At 42.1% G+C, this 20,962-nt stretch overlaps 2 protein-coding genes across 2 annotated transcripts; both read right to left on the bottom strand.

Moving 5' to 3' along the window:
• Nucleotides 1-11,274: 11,274 nt before the first annotated feature.
• On the bottom strand, nucleotides 11,275-11,598 carry LOC142168151 (uncharacterized). The gene has a single exon (XM_075228815.1). The coding sequence runs from the start codon at nucleotides 11,596-11,598 to the stop codon at nucleotides 11,275-11,277; it is 324 nt and encodes a 107-aa protein (XP_075084916.1).
• A 489-nt stretch (nucleotides 11,599-12,087) lies between these two features.
• Nucleotides 12,088-12,713, bottom strand: LOC142168150 (uncharacterized). Its single transcript, XM_075228814.1, has 2 exons — nucleotides 12,375-12,713; nucleotides 12,088-12,279 (listed from the first exon to the last, which is right to left on the bottom strand). Exons 1-2 carry the CDS (start codon nucleotides 12,711-12,713, stop codon nucleotides 12,088-12,090), a joined length of 531 nt encoding a protein of 176 aa, XP_075084915.1.
• Between the last annotated feature and the right edge of the window lie 8,249 nt (nucleotides 12,714-20,962).

Raw genomic sequence — 20,962 nt, 5'->3', positions numbered from 1 at the left:
AGCCGTCTCACCATAATGCCGTGTGGGTCGACATTTAAGGGGAAACATCTCAACACACCAATCGCATCCCATATAAGGGGAAACAATCTCATCACATTAACACAGGGATTTACCCATCAATCACTCCTACACCGGCATGTGTAGTTTCGGGGTTAGGTTGTTCCGAGCTACCCTTCATCGGTGGCTAAATGACACTCCCGAGGCATTTGCCATAAAAAGGATTTACCACTGAATTCATATTATTTTACATGTCATTCATTTTATTGGCACCATTGGACATAACGCAATATCACTCTTGGCATGTTGGCCATACTTCATAATTCATGCTCACTATTTCACTTTCAAACATTATCACGGATTGTCAACAACAAACATTTCTATTCAAGACTTTAAGCACACATTTGAGCAATTTAGGGTCGTAGGCACATGCGATTTCTTAAAAAATTTGATATTATCACTTTCATTTGGGCATGACTTGAAGTCACAACAATTTAATACATACTCATACTTTGAACACTCCCCCGAAGAATAACATAATATGATAAGAATATTTCGGAACACATTTTGAACATATTCATATATATACATCTTTCGACACTAAACTTATTCAGAAAAGTCAATTCATAATGGACAACTCGGGACTTACATGATATCGTGGGAATTCAATTCTATGAGAGAAGTTTAGCCAACATACCTCGCCTCGAGCTTTTTAACTTAATACAATGTTCCGGAAATCTTAGCCACTTCGATCTATTTAGAGATATAGCAAAATTGAACACAAATTAGGAAGGAGTTCATTGTTCCATCTCACTTGAACATCTTATCAAACACTAGGTGTGCATTAAGGTTTTAAGGTCCTTCTATGGTCGATTCTTTCATCCCACTACCCAAAGTCTACCCATTTAAGTTAAACTATCTTCCCATAACTCATAAACGTACATGCATGCATAAAACATCGCCCTCTTCCTCAAAACCTTCATCCCACTACCCTGAGTTTTAGGTAAAGTTTTACGGGGCCTTACAATTCTGCGATCGCATATCCATTTCACGGTCCGCATTTTCATCGCAGATTTGGCATGAAGCATTGTTTTGGATGATTTTGCGGTCCATTCTACTTCCGCATAAGTGGTCTGCAGACCACAAACCTATTGCTGACCGGTCCAAACCAGCCCAGTTCTTGGCATCGTTTTCGCAACCTATTTTGCGGGCCGCATATCTGTTATGTGGTCCATTCAACAACCGCAGACCTGAGTTCGGAGGGTACATTTTCCTATTTTTATAACCCTATCCCATTTTGATAAATAGCCTTAGGGGCTCATTTTGAAGCAAATGTCTAATGATTTTAGAGAGGGGTAAGAGTATTTTAGAGAGAGGAGGGGAAGGCCTAGCATTCTAAGCCCACCTTGGCACCACGAAATCCCGAGTTTTAGGTAAAGTTTTACGGGGCCTTACATCCCCCCCGCTTAAGATCATTCGTCCTCGAATGAAGGCCAAAATCCGCCATTAGAAACCAATGTGACTCAGCTGCTATAACACACACCAACAGTTCTAAACTTTTGACTAACTCCCCAAATTTCCAAACTTTTCGCCAGAGTTTCCCATGTAACTGGGCCTATCCACCTGTCAGAGAATCCTAGAAACCAACCCTAACAACATATACATGAACCAATGACATAACATAACATAAAAACAACGCCAATCATGGTCTCATAAGCAGTATATCACCAAAAAGAAACACCATTAACATCAACTGTACAAATGATACATAATTCATAAAAGGTAAACTCTTAGCATTTTCATAGAACACAACTTTCTTAGTATATCTTCTTCATTTCTTCCTCGGCCTCCCAGGTGGCCTCTTCAACCTGTTGGTTCCGCCATAGTACTTTCACAGAGGCAATCTCTTTGGTCCTCAACTTTCGAACTTGCCTATCAAGAATGGCAACTGGAATTTCTTCATAAGTCAATTCTTCATTAACCTTGATAGTCTCGACCGGAACAATAAGCGACGGATCTGCAACCACCTTCTTCAACATGTATATGTGGAACACCGGATGCACTAAAGACATCTTTAGAGGTAGTTCTAGCATGTAAGCCACTTGAACGATCCTCTGAATAATTTTGTACGGCCCAACATACCTTGGACTCAATTTCCCCTTCTTACCAAACCGCATTACCCCATTCATGGGGGGACCTTCAAGAATACCCAATCATCCTCTTGGAACTCCAAATCCCTACGATGTATATCCGAATAGGACTTCTGACGACTCTGGGCAGTTCTCAACCTTTCTGTAATAATCTTAACCTTCTCTATAGCCTAATGCATGAGCTCTGGCCATATCAACTCTGCTTTCCCAATATCGAACCACCCAATGGGAGATATACATTTCCTACCATATAAAGCCTCGAACGATGCCATCTGAAAGCTAGCATGATAACTTTTGTTGTAGGCAAACTCTAAGAGTGGCAAATGATCATCCCAGCTACCTTTGAAGTCGAGAACACAAGTGCGTAATATATCCTCGAGCGTCTGAATAGTCCGCTCTTCTTCCCCGTCGGTCTGTGGATGGAAAGATGTACTAAGATTTACCTGAGTACCCAACCCTTGCTGAAATTTCTTCCAAAAGTTAGTTGTGAACTGCGCCCCCTGATCAGAAATGATGGAAACTAAAGTGCCATACAGCTTGATGATTTCCTTGATATACAATTGAGCATACTATTCTGCTGTGTCGGTAGCCTTAACAGGTAAAAAGTGTGTTGATTTTGTGAGTTGATCCACAATCACCCAAATCGAGTCAAACTTGTGAGGCGTGCGACGTAGTCCCGCCACAAAGCCCATATTGAGCATCTCCCACTTCCACATTAGAATTTCTATATTCTGTGCCAACCCACCAGGCCTTTTGTGCTCGACCTTCACTTGCTGACAATTTGGACATCTTGCCACAGAGTCCGCTACATTCCTCTTCATATCATTCAACCAATAGACTTCCCTAAGATCATGATACATCTTTGTAGAGCCTGGGTGCACATAATACCTAGAAGTGCAAGCCTCGGTCATGATTCTTTCCCGGAGACCATCTATATTTGGAACACATAGTCGCCCTTAGTACCTTAGTGTACCATCATCCATGCCAAGAGAAAAGGCCATGGTCTTATGCTTATGAATCCCCTTTTTAATTATACCAACAATGGATCGTTGTATTGCTTTTCCTTGACTTCCACAACAAGCGATGTTTCGGCCTTATTTTGCACAATCACTTCTCCTTCACTAGAATCCGTAAGACGAACTCCAAAACTAGCCAACCGATAAACCTCCTTGGCCAACGGCCTTTGATATGCCTCAAACTGAGCCAAATTTCGCATAGATTTTCGGCTAAGAGCATCTGCTACAACATTAGCCTTCCCCAGATGATACATAATATCGATGCCATAATCCTTGAGTAACTCAAGCCATCTTCTCTACCTCAGATTCAATTCCTTCTATTTGAAAATATATTGAAGACTCTTATGGTCCGTGAATATACCCACATGGACCCCATACAGATAATGACGGTAAATCTTCAATGCAAATACCACCGTCGCAAGCTCTAAGTCATATGTTGGATAGTTCTTTTCATGATTCTTTAGTTGTCTAGAAGCATAAGCTATCACCTGCCATGTTTCATTAATACACGCCCAAGTCCGATTCTTGAAGCATCACAATATACCACAAACCCATATGTACCCTCTGGTAGGGTCAACACTGGTGTCGTAGTCAATCTTGATTTCAACTCCTGGAAGCTTCTTTCACAAGCATATGACCATTCGAACTTAACCGCCTTCTGCGTTAATTTAGTCAACGGAGAGGCAAGAGTAGAGAACCCCTCCACAAACTTCCTATAATATCCAGCTAAGCCCAGAAAACTGTGAATCTCCGTTGGGGTAGTAGGTCTAGGCCAATTCTTCAAAGCTACAATCTTCTGAGGATCAACCTCAATGCCTTCTCTGGAGACGACATGACCCAAGAATGTGACAGATTCAAGAAAAATTCACATTTTGAAAACTTCACATAAAACTTGTGCTAATATAGGGTTTGTAGAACTGCCATAGGATGACCGGTATGGTCCTCTCGACTTCGCGAATATACAAGGATATCGTCAAGAAAAGGCTTGAAGACTCGATTCATAAGATCTATGAAAGGTGTCGGGGCATTTGTTAGCCCAAAGAACATTACCAAAAATTCAAAATGCCCATACTGGGTCCTGAAAGCTATTTTCGGAATATCCTGCTCTCTGATCTTCAATTGATGATACCCGGATCTTAAATTGATCTTGGAGAAGTACTTAGGACCATGCAATTGATCAAACAAGTCATCTATCCTTGGCAGTGGGTACTTATTTTTTATTTTAACCTTGTTGAGTTGTTGATAATCTATAAACATTCTTAGCGACCCATCCTTCTTTCTTACAAATAGAACCGGTGCGCCCCAAGGCGACATACTAGGCCGGATGAAACCCTTCTCTAACAAATCCTCAATTGTTCTTTTAGCTCTTTCAATTCTACCGGTGCCATTCTGTAGGGCGAAATAGATATAGGCTGCATGTCTGGCATCACATCAATCCCAAAGTCAATCTCCATGTCTGGTGGGATCCCGGGGAGCTCATCCGGAAAGACCTCCAAAAGTTCATTCACAACTGGTACGGACTCAAGTGTAGGTGCCTCAACATCGGTGTCCGTAACCCAGACCAAATGGTAAATACACCCCTTCTTAATAATCTTTGTGGCCTTAAGGTAAGAAATAAACCTACCCTTCGTACCACATCCTCCCCCTTCCATTCAATCGCTGACTCATTTGGAAATTCAAACCTAATGGCTCTGGTTTGACTGTCAGGCTTAGCGAAACATGAATAAATCCAATCCATCCCAATTATTACATTAAAATCAACCATCCCCAATTCAATGAGATCGGCCATGGTGTCCCGACCATGCATCATGACAACACAATCCCTATAGACTCGTGCGGCCGCAATAGACTCACCAACCGGAGTAGATACAGAGAACGGCTCATGAAGTTGTTCCGGTTCTATCCCAAATTCCATAGTAACATAGGGAGTGACATAGGATAAAGTGGAACCGGGATCAATAAGGGCATACACATCATGAGATTGGACAGTCAATATACCTGTGACGACAACTGGAGAATCCTCTGAACTCTGGCAACCTCTCATAGCATAGAAACGACTGGATCCTCCCAAACCCTGTGTACCACCCCTAGATGCACCACGCACTGCGGGTGCTGGGGTGCCTCGAGCTGGAGGAGGTGCTGCGGATGTAGTAGGTGCAGAACTGGCCGACTGTGTTGCACCTTTGCCCATGCTCTGCTGAGACGAACAACGATCCATCTGAATGTGACCCCTCATACCATACTAGTAGCATATGGGCTTGTCCATGAAGCAGGCCCCAAAGTGCATCTTCCCGCACCTAGGGCATGGGGGCCTCCGCTACTCCTGAAATCTCCCACCAGACCGACCATGTTGGTAGGGTCCCCTATTGCCCTAACCGGGCCTAAAGTGGGTCCCCTGCTACTGACTGGTCCTCGATGACTGCACACTGACTGAAGACTGAGCAAAAGACTGGGATGGCCCTGATGACCCTCCCCTGAATGCTGACCTACCACCACCACCACTAGAAGAACCACCAAAGTTGCCCATGGACCGGGCCTTGCTGCTACTCTCACGCTCCATCCTATTCTTCAATTTGCTAGCCTCTGTGGGTCGACCAAATGCCACCATCTTAACATAGTTCATATCAAAATTCAAGGCAGTTGTAGCGGCCTCATTGATAACTAAGGGGCTAAGGCCCTGCATAAACCGGCGCACTTTAGCCTCCATAGTGCACAACATGTAGATGGCATATTTGGATAGGAGCGCGAATCTCATATGATATTCCCACACACTTATGCTACCTTGCTTCAGGCTCTCAAACTCGGTGGCACGGGCTGCCTTAGTCTCGGCAGGCAATAAATGATCAATGAAAGCATCGTGAAACTCACTCCACCTTGTCGGAGGGCTCCCCTCCTCATGGGAGTCTTCCTAGATCTCAAACCAAGAATAGGCCACCCCTTTCAGGTGGTAAAAGGACAACTCTGCTCCCTCCGTGTTAGTAGCATGAATAACTCGGAGGGTCTTATGCATCTCGTCAAGAATGTCCTGGGGTCCTTCTTAGGATCAGTACTTGTGAACACTGGAGGATCTAACTGAAGAAACCTGTTCACCCTGGAACTAGTATAATCCCCTTGTTGGCCAGAAGAAGTGGGTGCAACATTTGATTTCTGGGCCTGGGAAGCCACTATCTATGTCAACATCTATATGGCTCCCCTAAGATCCCCGTCAGAAAAGAAGTTTGGTCGGTGAAAATATTGAATTTTCTAAAAACATTTTAAAAATTTATCTTTATGAAAAATGTCATTGTGTAAGGCCCCGTAAAATATTGCCAAGGGATTCAACTTTTGTGGTGCCGAGGTAGGGTGATGTATACAAATGTAGTAATTAATCTTTGCGGTGAGCTTACGAACTGCGGTACAGATGTTTTGGTTTGAAGAATGCACTAAGGAGTTGATGGAAAGTTTTGGCAGAAGAAGGCGATTCTGCGGTCAGTTTCGCGACCGCAAAACCACACTGCGGGCTGCATACCCGTCACAGAGTTGAGCATAAAAATGGTTGAATTTTGAAGGTTATTTTGCGGTCCATTCTTGTCACGCCCCGACCTCGGGGAGCGCGACCGATGCTCAAAGGAGTTACCCTGGTCGAGCAAGCTTGCACAGTGCCGTCTACCCCACTCGCCCATGAATAAAGAGAAGAATACATTTCATTAATTAGACAGTAAGAAGTCATGTGAATAACACCAGTTCATTTCCATTCGTTACGTCATTAATAAGTCTCCAAAATTGTACATTATACAATCATAGTTAAAGTGGAACAGATGATACGATTATAGCATTTTTAGTTCTAATCTTCCCAAAAATAGATACAGCCCACACTATGTCTACGGAGCCTCTAACAGGAACAAAAGAGTGTTATGATAGTGTCGGCAATAAGGCCCCGACAATACCTCAAAATGCCATGTAAAAAGGATAAGAGACACAGGACCCCGAAATGAAGTGGGGCTCACCAAGTCAGCTGAGGAGAGGGTGTGCTGCTATCACTGATCAATACCACCTGCTATGGAACCACCTGTATCCATTAAAGATGCAGTGCCCCCGACAAAAGGGACGTTAGTACATATGGAATAGTACTAGTATGTAAAACTAAACACCCTCTCAATAGAACGAGTAACAGTAAACGGAGAATAAAGCATGAAACAAATAAGAGACTCATATACTATCAAGGTGTCAAGTTGGGAGATCTTTAGCACCGATACATTACGGTATTATAGCACTGTGTCTGATCTCAACCTGACCATCTCACCCCGAGACATACACTTACAATACCACCATGTGCGTTGCATAGCATCCGATCTCAGCCCGATTGGCTAATCCGTCTCACCACAATGTCGTGTGGGTCGACATCACATCACATCTAGCTAGAAATTATCTCATCCCATTTAAGGGGAAACATGTCAACACACCAATCTCATCCCATATAAGGGGAAACAATCTCATCACATTAACACGGGGATTTACCCATCAATCACTCCTACACCGGCATGTGTAGTTTCAGGGTTAGGTTGTTCCGAGCTACCCTTCATCGGTGGCTAAATGACACTCTCGAGGCATTTGTCATAAAAAGGATTTACCACTGAATTCATATTATTTTACATGTTATTCATTTTATTGACACCATTGGCCATAGCGCAATATCATTCTTGGCACGTTAGCCGTACTTCATAATTCATGCTCACTATTTCACTTTCAAACATTATCACAGATTGTCAACAACAAATATTTCTATTCAAGACTTTAAGCACACATTTGAGCAATTTAGGCTCGTAGGCACATGTGATTTCTTACACAAATTGATACTTTCATTTGGGCATGACTTGCAGTCACAATATTTTAGTACATACTCATACTTTGAACACTCCCCCAAAGAATAACATAATATGATAAGAATATTCCGGAACACATTTTGAAAATATTCATATAAATACATCTTTTGACATCAAAGTTATTCAGAAAAGTCAATTCATAATGGACAACTCGGGACTTACAAGAACATCGTGGGAATTCAATTCTAAGAGAGAAGTTTAGCCAACATACCTCGCCTCGAGATTTTTAACTTACTAAAATGTTCCGAAAATCTTAGCCACTTCGATCTATTTAGAGATATAGCACGGTCACTCAATCCTCCTGGTCACTCAGCCCTCCCAAATCACTCAGCACTCGCCACTCGCACTCAGTGGGTACCTGCACTCACTGGGGGTGTGTACAGACTCCAGAGGGGCTCTTTCAATCCAAGCGCTATAATCTGTACGGACAACTCACGTGTTGCACGGACAACTCACGTACTATAATAATATCTGGATCCGCACGGACAACTCACGTGATGCACGGACAACTCACGTGCTGCATGGAAAACTCACGTGCTATAATAATATTTTGATCTGCACGGACAACTCACGTGCTATAATAAAGCCTATAAAGCCTGCTACAGGCGGGCAGCCCCGATCCACATAAAATTTCTCACAATCAGGCCCTCGGCCTCACTCAGTCATCAATCTCTCTAGTCTCTCTCTCATGGGTTCACAATGTCATGAAAATAGCCCAAAAATGATGATATGATGTATCAATAAATAACAACAGAGACTGAAATATGATATGTAATGACATGAATATGACTGAGTATGAATTTTCAATTTAAAACAAATAATTCACAGTAATATGACCTCTGTGGGTCCCAATAATACTGGCACATTGCCTCAACATGATTTTTAATATGCTATTCAGCTCAATTTCTTTAACACATAAAACTGCATGGAAAATTCCAAGATTATTTAACTACAAAAATTCCACAAACAAAATTAGGAAGGAGTTCATAGTTCCAGCTCACTTGAACATTTTATCAAACACTGGGTGTGCATTAAGGTTTCAAGATCCTCTTATGGTAGATTCTTTCATCCCACTACCCAAAGTCTACCCATTTAAGTTCAACTACCTTCCCACAACTCATTAATGTACATGCATTCATAAACAACCACCCTCATCCTCAAAACCATCCTCCCTATTACCTATTCCCAAACAAAATTTTGAATTGAGGGTTAGGGAGTAGAATCTTACCTATAGGATGAAGACCTAGTGAGTTCTTCTTGTAAATTCTTTAACTTTGAGCAAGAATTGATGAATTATAATCTTAGGAACTTCCCCTCTCACTCTATGGTAATCCATCTCTCTAGAATTATCAGATTTTTGCTTCAAAAGTGACCCTTTGCCTCAATATATCGAAATAGGGTCGGGTCAAAAATTAGAAATAAATGAAGCCCCGATGTAGATCTGCGATCGCATATGCGACCGCATAAAGCTTATGTGGTCCACAAAATGGACAGCATAATGGCCCTCCAGAACTGGGCACTCATCCCTCACTCTGCGGCTGGTCTGTGGTCCGCAGACTTATTCTGCGGTCACATATTGCGCCGCAGAACTTCCCTACGGAATTATTTTGTGATGGGTCTATGATGGGTTATGTGGCCCACAAAATGATTATGCGGCCGCATAATGGTCCAAACAATTGCCCGGATTTCTGCCTCAGTCTGCGGCAGATCTGCGGTCCGTAGATCAGTTATGCGACCGCATAATGGGCCGTAGAAACACCCTGCACTTCCAAAAAAATTCTTCAACTCCCCAATGCATTGTTTAACACAAAAAGTCTGAAACATAGGTCTACTTCGGCACCACGAAACACAGGGTTTTAGGTAAATTTTACGAGGCCATACAATTCTGCGATCGCATATCCATTTCACGATCCGCATTTTCCATCGTAAATTTTGGCATGAAGAATTTTTTTGAAAGAGGACATTTATCTTTACATACTAGTACTATTCCATATGTACTAATGTCCTTTTTTTTGGGATCACTGTATCTTCAATAGATGCAGGTGGTTCGTTAACGGGCAGTTTTGATCCTCGTTACCAGTTACTCTCTATTCAACAAATTTTGGTGAGCCCTACTCTGTTTCGGGTTTCATGTAATTTGACATTGTACTTTATGTTTTGAGGTATAGCTAGGGCCTTGTCTTTGACACTTCCATACTACTCTTCTGTTGTACTTAGAGGCTCCGTAGACGAGTTGTGAGTGGTATTTGATGTTGGGAATTAAACTAGTAAGTGTTGGTATTTGGGCAAACATGTTTTTAGTCATATCAATAAATAACTAATATTTTTGGAAATAATGAATGAATATCCTTTAGTAATGGAAAAGAGAACGTGGAATACTTGACTATTCTCATGTTTATCACTAGTACTGATTCTTATATTGTTAGTGGGCAAGGTTGGGTAGAAAGCATCTAGCCGGCTTGCTTAACCGGGATATCTCGATTGATCACTGGTTGCACTCCCCGAGGTCGGGGAGTGACACGTTATTCTGTATTTTGACATGTTTATAAATCTCCTTTGACGCGAGTGTCATTTCTGGGTGATTCCGTCCCGTTGATGACGATTTATGGATATGTCCCTGATGACGTAGCTTCTTGCCAGAGTTACAAAGGTTTTCCTAGGGTTATGATCAAACATTTTCAGGTTTCCTATGTATCCGATCAGAATCAGGTCTGAACGTAGTTCGAGGATGATAAATGATGAATGACTGGAATGATCGAGCCTGACTCGAGCAGCCTACGTATCCAAATGGAATTAGGTCAAAACATAGTTCGATTACAATTGATGCAAAATGATAAGGAATTGAAATGAAGTGGCCGAGTCTGACTCGGACTGCCTATGTATCCAAAAGGAATCAGGCCAAAACTTAGTTCAATTATTGTAGATGATTGAACCCAATGTGGATTGCCTACATATTCCCACCAAAGGAAATCAAGTCATGGCATAGTTCGAACTACATACAAAATGACATTTGGATTTTCTATAACAAAAGGGGGAGAGAGACCGAACCCTACATTGGTTACCTACGTATCCCACCGTGGGAATTCAGGTGAGGCGTAGTTTTGTTATAACCAAACCCTAATTCTACTGTCTTCAAATGTAGTATCTCTTGATTGTGTCCGAGTTGATGAGCTTTGTGCTGACTCTACCGTCCTTTTTTGCTAGGATTAATGCTCCTCTTGACAATACTCTATTGACCACATAAGGACCTTACCAGTTCAATGCAAATTTTCCTTTGGCCTCTTCTTGATGGGGGAATATCTTCTTCAAAACCAGCTGTGCTGTTGCGAACTGCCGAGGTTTCACCTTTTTGTTGAACGCATTGGCCATCCTATTTTGATATAGCTGGCCATGACACACTGCGTCAATTCTCTTCTCATTGATGAGCTTGAGTTGTTCTTGCCTGATCCGTATCCATTCTGCATCATCTAGTTTGGCTTCCTGAATGACTCTCAAAGATAGTATCTTGTCCTCTGCGGGTATCACAACTTCAGTGCCATATACCAACATGTATGGAGTTGGCCCAGTAGACATTTTCATGGTGGTGCGGTAACCCAGTAAGGCAAAGGACAGCTTCTCAAGTCACTGCATGTGATTGTCCACTATATTCCATAAGATTCTCTTGATGTTTTTGTTAGTTTCTATAACTGCTCTATTCATTTATGTCCTGTAGGCTATGGAATTACAGTGGACGATTCTGAACTTCTCGTAAATCTCCCTCATGAGATTGCTATTTAGATTGGTTTTATTGTCAGTTATGATTGACTCTGGGATAGCGAATTTGCAGACTATGTTGATACGGATGAAATCTATCACCATCTTCTTCGTGAAAGCCCTGTATGTAGAGGCCTCAACCCATTTGGTGAAGTTGTCGATGGCTACTAGGATGAAATGATGTTTGTTTGATGTGGTCGGTCCAATAGGTCAAATCACATCAATTCCCCAAGCAGTGAATGGACAAGGAGAACCCATTACATTAAGCTCATTAGGTAGAACCCGGATGAAATCCATATGAATCTGGCACTAGTGACATTTCTGCACGTAACGGATACTATCACTTTCCATGGTCATCCAAAAGTATCCAGCTCTTAAAATCTTCTTGTCTAAAGTGAAACCGTTAATGTGAGGCCCGTATGTTCCTACATGTATCTCTTCCAGTAATCTTGTTGCTTCAGCAGCATCCACACATCTTAACAGACCAAGTCCGGGGTGATCCTGTATAGGACTTCCCCGTTAAGGAAAAAGTGATTTGCTACTCTTCTTCGTGCGCTCTTCTGACTATTGGTGGCATTCTCTAGGGATTCTCTTACTTTGAGGAACCTTTTGATGTTGTAGTACCAAGGCTTACCATCTGGCTCTTCATCTACATGGAAATAGTATGCATGCTGGTCTCGAACCTCTATCTCGATGGGATCGATGTAATTCTTATTTGGGTGCTGGATCATAGATGACAAGGTAGTAAGAGCATCGGTGAACTCATTTTGGATTCTAGGAACATGCCTGAAATGTATCTTGGTGCATTTCTTACACAACTCTTTTACGCAGCGCAAGTATGGGAGGATCTTGACATTCTTTGTGGTCCATTCACCCTGAACTTGATGTATCAGCAAATCAGAATCTCCTATGACCAAAAGTTCCTTGATGTTCATGTAGACTGAACCTCATATTCCGCCATATTATTTGTGCAAGGGAACCTTATCTTGGCTGAAGCCAGGTAATGTTGTCCGGACTCAGAAATTAGGACTGCCCGAATCCCTACACCTTTGAAATTTGCCGCTCCATCGAAAAATATTCTCTACCCCAGATACGACTCTACAATATCCTCCCCTGTGAACAACACTTCTTCATCTGGGAAGTACGGGTGAGTGGCTCATAATCATTGTCCTACGGGTTCTCCGTGAGATGATCAACCAATGTTTGTCCTTTGATAGCTTTCTATGTCATGTATGCAATATCGAATTCTTTGAAAAGAATCTGTCATTTGGCCAACTTTCCTGTAGGCATTGGCTTCTAGAATATGTACTTGAGAGGGTTGAGTGAGGATATCATATACGTGGTATATGCTGACAGGATGTCATCACGTAATTCTTGCTTTTGGGCGGAGGCAAGTCATGTATGGCCTTGATCTTCGAGAGATCCAACTTTATCCCCTTTCTGCTGATGATGAATCCTAACATTTTTCTGTGGGGTCTACGAATGCACAATATGCAAGATTCAACTTCCAATTGTACCTTCGTAACCATTCAAAGAACTTCCTTAAATCACCCCAGTGATCCGCACTCTTCCAAGATTTAATTATGATGTCATCTATACCTCGATTTCCTTGTGGATCGTGTCATGAAAGAGGGTCATCATGGCCATCATGTAGGTAGTGCAGACATTCTTGAGACCAAATGGAAAGACCCTATAGAAATAAACTCCCCATGGAATGGTGAATGTTGTTTTCTCCACGTCTTCTTCGTGCATCAGAATCTGGTGGTATCTAGCGAAACAATCCACGAACAATTTCAACTCATGCTTCGTGCAGGTATTGATTAGGATATTAATATTTGGTAGAGGAAAATCATCCTTGGGGCTAGCTTTGTTAAGGTGCTGATAATCCACACATATCCTAATGTTTCCATCCTTTTTTGGTATCGGTACGATGTTTGCCAACCATGTAGGATAATTAGTAACTCTCACCACATTCTCTTCTATTTTCTTGGTGACTTCTTCTTTTATCCTTAGACTCAAATCTGGCTTGAATTTTCTGGGTTTCTGCTTGACTGGTGGCCTAGCGGGATCAGTAGCTAATCGGTGTGAGACTATGTCGGTACTTAGCCCATGCATGTCATCATATGACCAAGCGAATACATCGATGTATTGTCAAAGGATCTCTATCAATTCTTCCCTCTGTTCTGTCTTCAGATGGGTGTTGATTCAAGTTTCTTTCACATCCTCTTCACTTCCCAAGTTAATTACTTTCGTTTCTTCGAGGTTGGGCTTCTTCTGGCTCTCGAGCTGCTCGGTCTCTTGTGGGAGTTTCTCAGGCATCATGCTTTCGTCATACTCTTCGTAGTCTGGATCATTTTGCTCAAGAGTTTCGTTACATGTCATAATCGCGGAACACTGGTTTTTTCGATTTGATTACTGAAAAGGAAAACTAATTACAAATAAAGCAAAAATGAATTTGCAATGATTTCAGAAAAAATAATTTTTTTTATTTCATCAAAAGGAACGTCTCAGCGTTCAAAGAGGCAATTTTAACAAAAAAGTATGAGCACGGTTCAGGCCTCAATTGACCGTCCGATTTTTCAAAATTACTACAATTCAACACTACCAAGACTCCTGGTGAACCAGAGATGGACTGGCAGTCCAATTTTGCAAGGTCTTTCCTTGTTTGGCATCCCGAATGGTCGGTGTCTTGATATCAGCTTCGCCACAACATTCCTCAATCATGGTCATGAACAATCTTCCCATTCCATCAATGATGTCATCCTATGGTGGTGAGCTCTGACCCTGGCCCGGAACACGCTCTAAAACAAAAGCCTTCTTCCCAGGGTTACCGTTATAGGTTGTCCCGGTTGTAGGTTGATACCCCAAGCCAGCGGTACCTTTCTGCCCCCTTGGTTAAATTGGCTTTGTTATCCCATCTAATTGGGCTTCCAGCCCGATCCCTAGCCGATACCGATACTTCATCATCTTTTGCATCGATATGTTTGACCTGTACGGTGTCTGCATACCGTGGTCCTGCTCACTCTCCTCCATTTATGCTGCTTGCATGATCTCGACCGAATGAAAGGGGACCCCATCTAACCCTTCTACGAAAGGGACTGCATGCTCCAGGGAAGTTGACCGGCTCCACTACCCATGTATCGCATCTCCTAGAAATCCCACTCGAATTTCATGTACTGGTGAAGGGTGATTAGGATGGCCCCTGCCATATGTATCTAGGGTCTTCCTAGCAGTAAGTTGTATGAAGAAGAAATATCCATTACTTGAAACAAAAATGGCGAAATCGATCGGCCTAATCTGTAAGGCTAAGTAGATCTCTCTGATGACATCATTCTGCGACCCCTCCAAACCTCCGCTGCCTCAGCATCTATTATGTTTCTTTTTTGGTCCTGTTCTCTACTCGGGTTCTCTCGGTTCACCTCTTCTGGAGCGTAACACCTTCCTAATTTAGTCATCCCATGAGCAGTTGTAGAGTCTATCATTTTTCTTTTTCCTTTTAACTGGAAAGTCCATGGAACTCTTTTGTATTCTCGACTCCCCTTATCTCTAATGATGGCGGTGGACCATTGTTAGTGTGTATAAAAAATCAGAGAAGGTTTCAACTTCACATTAATCAATGGAGTCACTCGGGGTTGCACCATTGCAGCATCGAAATTCCCAATAGTGATGATGAGATCATAATCCTTGTCCAATGCAATCATATTGGATCCTTGTTTTCGATAGTTTGGCAATGGATTATGGTTTATATTTGGTGAAGCTTGGGTACATTGGATGGCTCCATTCTTGATCAGCAGCTCGATCTCATTCTTTAGTCTATAGCAATCCTCAGTGACATACCCAGGAACACCTGAATGGCAGGCACAGCCCTTGATCACGTCAAAACATTTGGAGGGTTGGACGGGAATTCTACCTTCCACTAGGTATATTAATTCTGCTCTCCTCAACCTTTCAAACAACTGGTGTAAGGGCTCAGCGATCGGAGTGAAGTTTATGGGATTTTCTCTCTTCAAACATTGGGCGTGGCCATGGTGCATAAGCGTGCCTATTTTGGTGGGTGGTGGTTTGTACTAGGGCATATAGTCATGGTAGGTTTGGATGTATATTGGCTCGGGTAGGGTTGTATTAAGGTTGAACATTATAATACAGTTGGGTGTTATATACCGGGGCATAGGTGGGTTAATGTAAGGGGTGAGTATTTGAGGGGTAAGAGATGGTTCGGCGAAGAGGACTTGACCGATAGTAAGGGACGATCGTTGTTACTTCCTCTTTCTTCTTCTTTCCACTTCCTATGGAACCTGATTGTATAGACTTGTTGGCAACTTGCAGTGCGACCATTGACTGTATTTTTCCTGATTTTATATCTTCTTCCAAGAAATCTCCCATTTTGACCAGCTCGGGAAATTTTTGACCCATCATACCCATCATCTTTTCGAAATAAATTCCTTCTTGGGCACGGATAAAATACTTGGTTAGCTCGTTATCATCCAATGAGGGTTGAGTCCTAGCAGCTTTCGATCTCAAGTGATGAGCGTACTCTTGAAATGACTCTGAGGGTTTATTCTGCAAATTCACCAAAGCGAACCAGTCTGGAGTGATCTTGGTATTAAACCTGAAGCGATTCCTGAAATCCTTCATAGTGTCCTTCCACTCTCTCTAATTGTTCGGGTAAACCAAGTAAGTGATTCTCCCGTCAGACTCCTTATAAACAACTTCATTCTCAGCTTTTTGTTTCTTCCCACTCCGACCAACTTGACGCACTAGGCCCTCAAATGAGCGTGGGGATCACTCGTTCCATCAAAAATGTCGAACTTTGGAGGCTTTGTACCCTGCGGGCATGTCAAACTCAGGATGTATACACAGGTCCTCATAATCTAGACTCTCGCTCCCTCGAGCAACCTGGAGACTCTTCATTTGTTTTCTCAACACTCGCAACTATTCTGACACTGACTCTTCTTCCTTGTACTTTGCTTCTTTCTCCATATCAGAGGTGGCATATACATGTGGAACATACTGCTCATGTGTGGCAATGTGTGTCGCAGGTATGCATTGGGTCAGGTTATTAGCAAAAGTGACGCTTTCACGAGGAGGGGTGTGAACTAAATTGGTAGTGGTTGGTGGATTTTGTGGTGTTTGGACATAATTCAGGACATAGGGTGTGTGTATATGAAGGTTTATGTCACGGCCCGACCTCGGGGAGCATGACCGGCACTCAACCAAGATACCTTGGTCGAGCAAGCCTGCATAATTCCATATACCCAATTCACCCATAAATAAAGAGGAGATGCATTTCATTAATTAGAAAGTAAGAGGTCATGTGAATAACACCAGTTCAATTCCATTAGTTACGTCATTAGCAAGTCTCAAAAATAGTACACTATATGTTTGTAGTTAAAGTGGGACATGTGATACAATTACAACTGTCACGCCCATCCTCGGGAAGCGCGACCAGCAGTCAACCGAGTGAACCAGGCCGAACAAGCCTGTTAGACACTTTCTACCCAATTAACCCATGATCAAGAAAAGACGTGATTTCATTAATTATACAGTAGTAATCTCATTCATACAATCCTAAATCATTCCATTAGTCATTGTTCCTTTAAGTCTCAAAATACACATTTCTTATAGTTCAAGTGGAACAAGTGATCAAACACAACATAACTTGTTTAACATCCCCATCACCCATATACAACCCACATAGTGTCTACGGAGCCTCTAAAGATACAAAAGAGACTAAATATGGTGCCGGAAACAAGGCCTCGGCTATACCTCAGAAGTGACCATAATATTAACAAAAGGTACAATACATGTCTCCGGAATGAAATGGGCCTCACCGAGTCCGCTGAGAATAGGATGCAGCACTATCTGTGATCCGCATTGTCTGCTATGTGACCACCTGCATCTATTTAAAGATGCAGCGCCTCCGGCAAAAGGGACGTTAGTACCGTCGAGTAGCACTAGTATGTATAGCTAAACACCAACTCAATACAATGAATAATAATACAAGAGGAACAGTCAAGAATTCAATAAGGGCTTCAAATAATAGTAAAGCAACAAGTTAAGGATCATATACATTTTCAAGAAAATTCCATATTACTAGGTTGGGTGACCTTTAGTACCGATGTTCCACAATTCATAATACCTCCATATTCTTACACGGAGTCCGATATTGGCCCGATCGGCTAGGCCATCTCATTTGAGACATTACCACAATTTCATTACAATTTTCGGTATAGTACCACTATATGTGCGTCGTGGCATCCGATCACGGCCCGATCGGCTAGGCCATCTCATTGGAGACATTACCACGATTTCATTCACAATACCACTGTGTTCTTACATGGAGTCCGATCTCGGCCCGATTGGCTAGGCCATCTCGTTGGAGACATTACCATAATTTCATTCACAATACCATTGTGTTCTTATACGGAGTCCGATCTCGGCCCGACTGGCTAGGCCATCTCATTTGAGACATTACCTTTTTCATTCAGTCATCTCACATCGTACTTCTTTCATATACTTTCGATTCATTGGCACTAGTGATTACGATTACAAAGTCTTTCTTGGCACTTGGCCGTATTTCATAGTTCCAGACCCCTTTTTGCACATTCAATATCATTATCATTATCAACAACAATAAGGCTTCCCATTCAAGACACTAAATTCACATATGAGCAATTTGGGAATCTTAGGCACAAAGAGGCTTTTCATACAATTAGGCATAACAGCTTTTTATCTCAATCTTGACATGAAGTCTTAACAGTTCTAACACATATTCCATATTTTTTGAACACATGATGAAGCCTTTGGAATAAATACTGAACTTACATCCTTCAACACAAACACATTAAAAATCGCCAATTCTATAATGATCAAGAGCGTACTCCAATTACATAAACACGGTGGGGTTCGATTCTAAGGAGAAGGGGGTTTTGCCAACATACCTCAATTGAGCTTCTTAAAACTCTAAGATGTTCCGGAATATTAGACACTTCAATCTATTTAAGCAATATAACAAAATTGAAACAAAAATTAGGAAGATGAACATGATTTTAGCTCATTTGAGCATACTATCAAATACTAGGTGTGCATCAATGCTTTAAGCCCCTTTTTGTGGAAGATTCCATCTTTCCCCAACCCATTCTCTATCTTTTTTAGCTCACAATCTTCCCATATACTACAAGGATACATGCTTGCAAGGTAAGCACTCCCATCCCCATGAACTACCTTACTAATGGCCCATTCTAGTTACATTTTGAAATTAAGAGTTTGGGTGGTATAATCTTACCTCTTAGGAAGAAGACCTAGGTGCCTCTCTTGATAATCTTCAAGATTTAAGTGAGAATCGAAGAGCAATTTGATGAAGATCACTTCTCCCTCTAGGACCCTCTCTCTCTCACTCTAAAAATATCAGAACATATGCTCAAAATGGTCCATGGGATGTGTTTTAACGAAATAGGGTCGGGTTTAAAAACTCCAAAAATGAAGCGCTGGAACAAGGTCTGCAATCGCATAATTGATATGCGGACCGCATATTGGTCGCATAATCGGTGACCGAAATAGCCAAAAACATGTCCGTGTCTACCGTCATTATACGGCCCACAGACCTATTCTGCGGTCGCATAATGAACCGTAGAACAGTTATGCGGTCGCATAGTCGACCGCAAAATTTCATCCAATCTGGCCCAATTAACTACCTCACTCTGCGGCCATTATGCGGTCTGCAGAGTGATTATGCGATTGCATAATGGACCGCAGAAATGTATAACACTGCCAAACAGTTTCCTTCAACTCCCAGTGCACTGTTCAATCCAAAAAGTCTGAACTGCATACTATTATTAACCTCTACGCCTACTTTGGCATCACGGAACCCGGGTTTTTAGGAAAGATTTTACGGGGCCTTACAACAACAATTTTAGTTTACTTTCCCAAAACAAGATACATCCCACACTGTGTCTACGAAGCCTCTAACAGGAAAAAAAAAAGAGTGCTACGATAGTGCCGGCAACAAGGCCCCGGCTATACCTCAAAATGCTATGTACAAAGGACAAGAGATACAGGACCCCGAAATGAAGTGGGGCTCACCACTTCAGCTGAGGAGAGGGTGTGCTGCTATCAATGATCAATTCCACCTACTATGAAACCACCCACATCCATTAAATAAGCAGCGCCCCCGGTAAAAGGGACGTTAGTACATATAGAATATTACTAGTATGTAAAACTAAACATCCTCTCAATAGAACAAGTAACAGTAAACGGAGAAGGAAACATGAAATCAATAAGAGACTCAAACAGTATCAAGGAGTCAAGTTAGGGGAAAAGTAAATTTCATGTAAGTTTCAATCTTTTTAAGTTGGAGATCTTTAGCACTGATACACCACCGTGTGTTTAACACGGAGTCCAATCTCAGCCCGACCAGCTAAGTTGTCCCACCCTGAGACATCCACTCACAATACCACCATGTGCGCGGCATGACATCTGATCTCAGCCTGATCGGCTAAGCCATCTCACCACAATGTCATATGGGTCGACATCACATCACGTCTCGCTAGCAATAATCTCATCCCATTTTAGGGGAAACATCTCAACACATCAATCTCATCCCATATAAGGGGAAACAACCTCATCACATTAACACGGGTATTTAACCCTCAATCACTCCTACACCATCACGTGTAGTTACGGGTTAGGTTATTTTGACCTACCCTTCCTCGGTGACTAAACTATACTCCCAAAGCATGTATTATTTAAAGAATTTACCATTCATTTCATAATCTTTTACATATCATTCATTTCATTGGCACCAATGGCTATAACACAATATCATTCTTGGCAGGTTGGCCGCACAAGTGGAACCTTACCTCTTGGATGAAGGACTTGTGAGGTTCTCCTTGTATATCTTCCAAATTTTGAGCAAGAATAGGTGAACAATTAGCTTATGAGCTTTCCCTCTCACTCTATGGCACTTCCTCACTCTCAAATATCAGATTGTTTATTCAAAAATGGCCCTTTATATCTATATATAGAAATAGGGTCAGGTTAAACAAACCAAAAAATGGACCCTCCGAACACAGCTTCGCAGTCGCATAGTGGACCGCAGAATGGATATGCGGTCCGCAAAATGGGCCATAGAAGTGATGTTACGAACTGGTTTGTTCGGGTTAGGTATGCGACAGGTCTGCGGTCC

This window comes from Nicotiana tabacum, chromosome 13, assembly GCF_000715075.1.
Source record: "Nicotiana tabacum cultivar K326 chromosome 13, ASM71507v2, whole genome shotgun sequence".
Taxonomy (NCBI): Eukaryota; Viridiplantae; Streptophyta; class Magnoliopsida; order Solanales; family Solanaceae; genus Nicotiana; species Nicotiana tabacum.
Note: the sequence above shows the minus strand (reverse complement) of the source record. Positions and strands in the feature narration are given on the sequence as shown.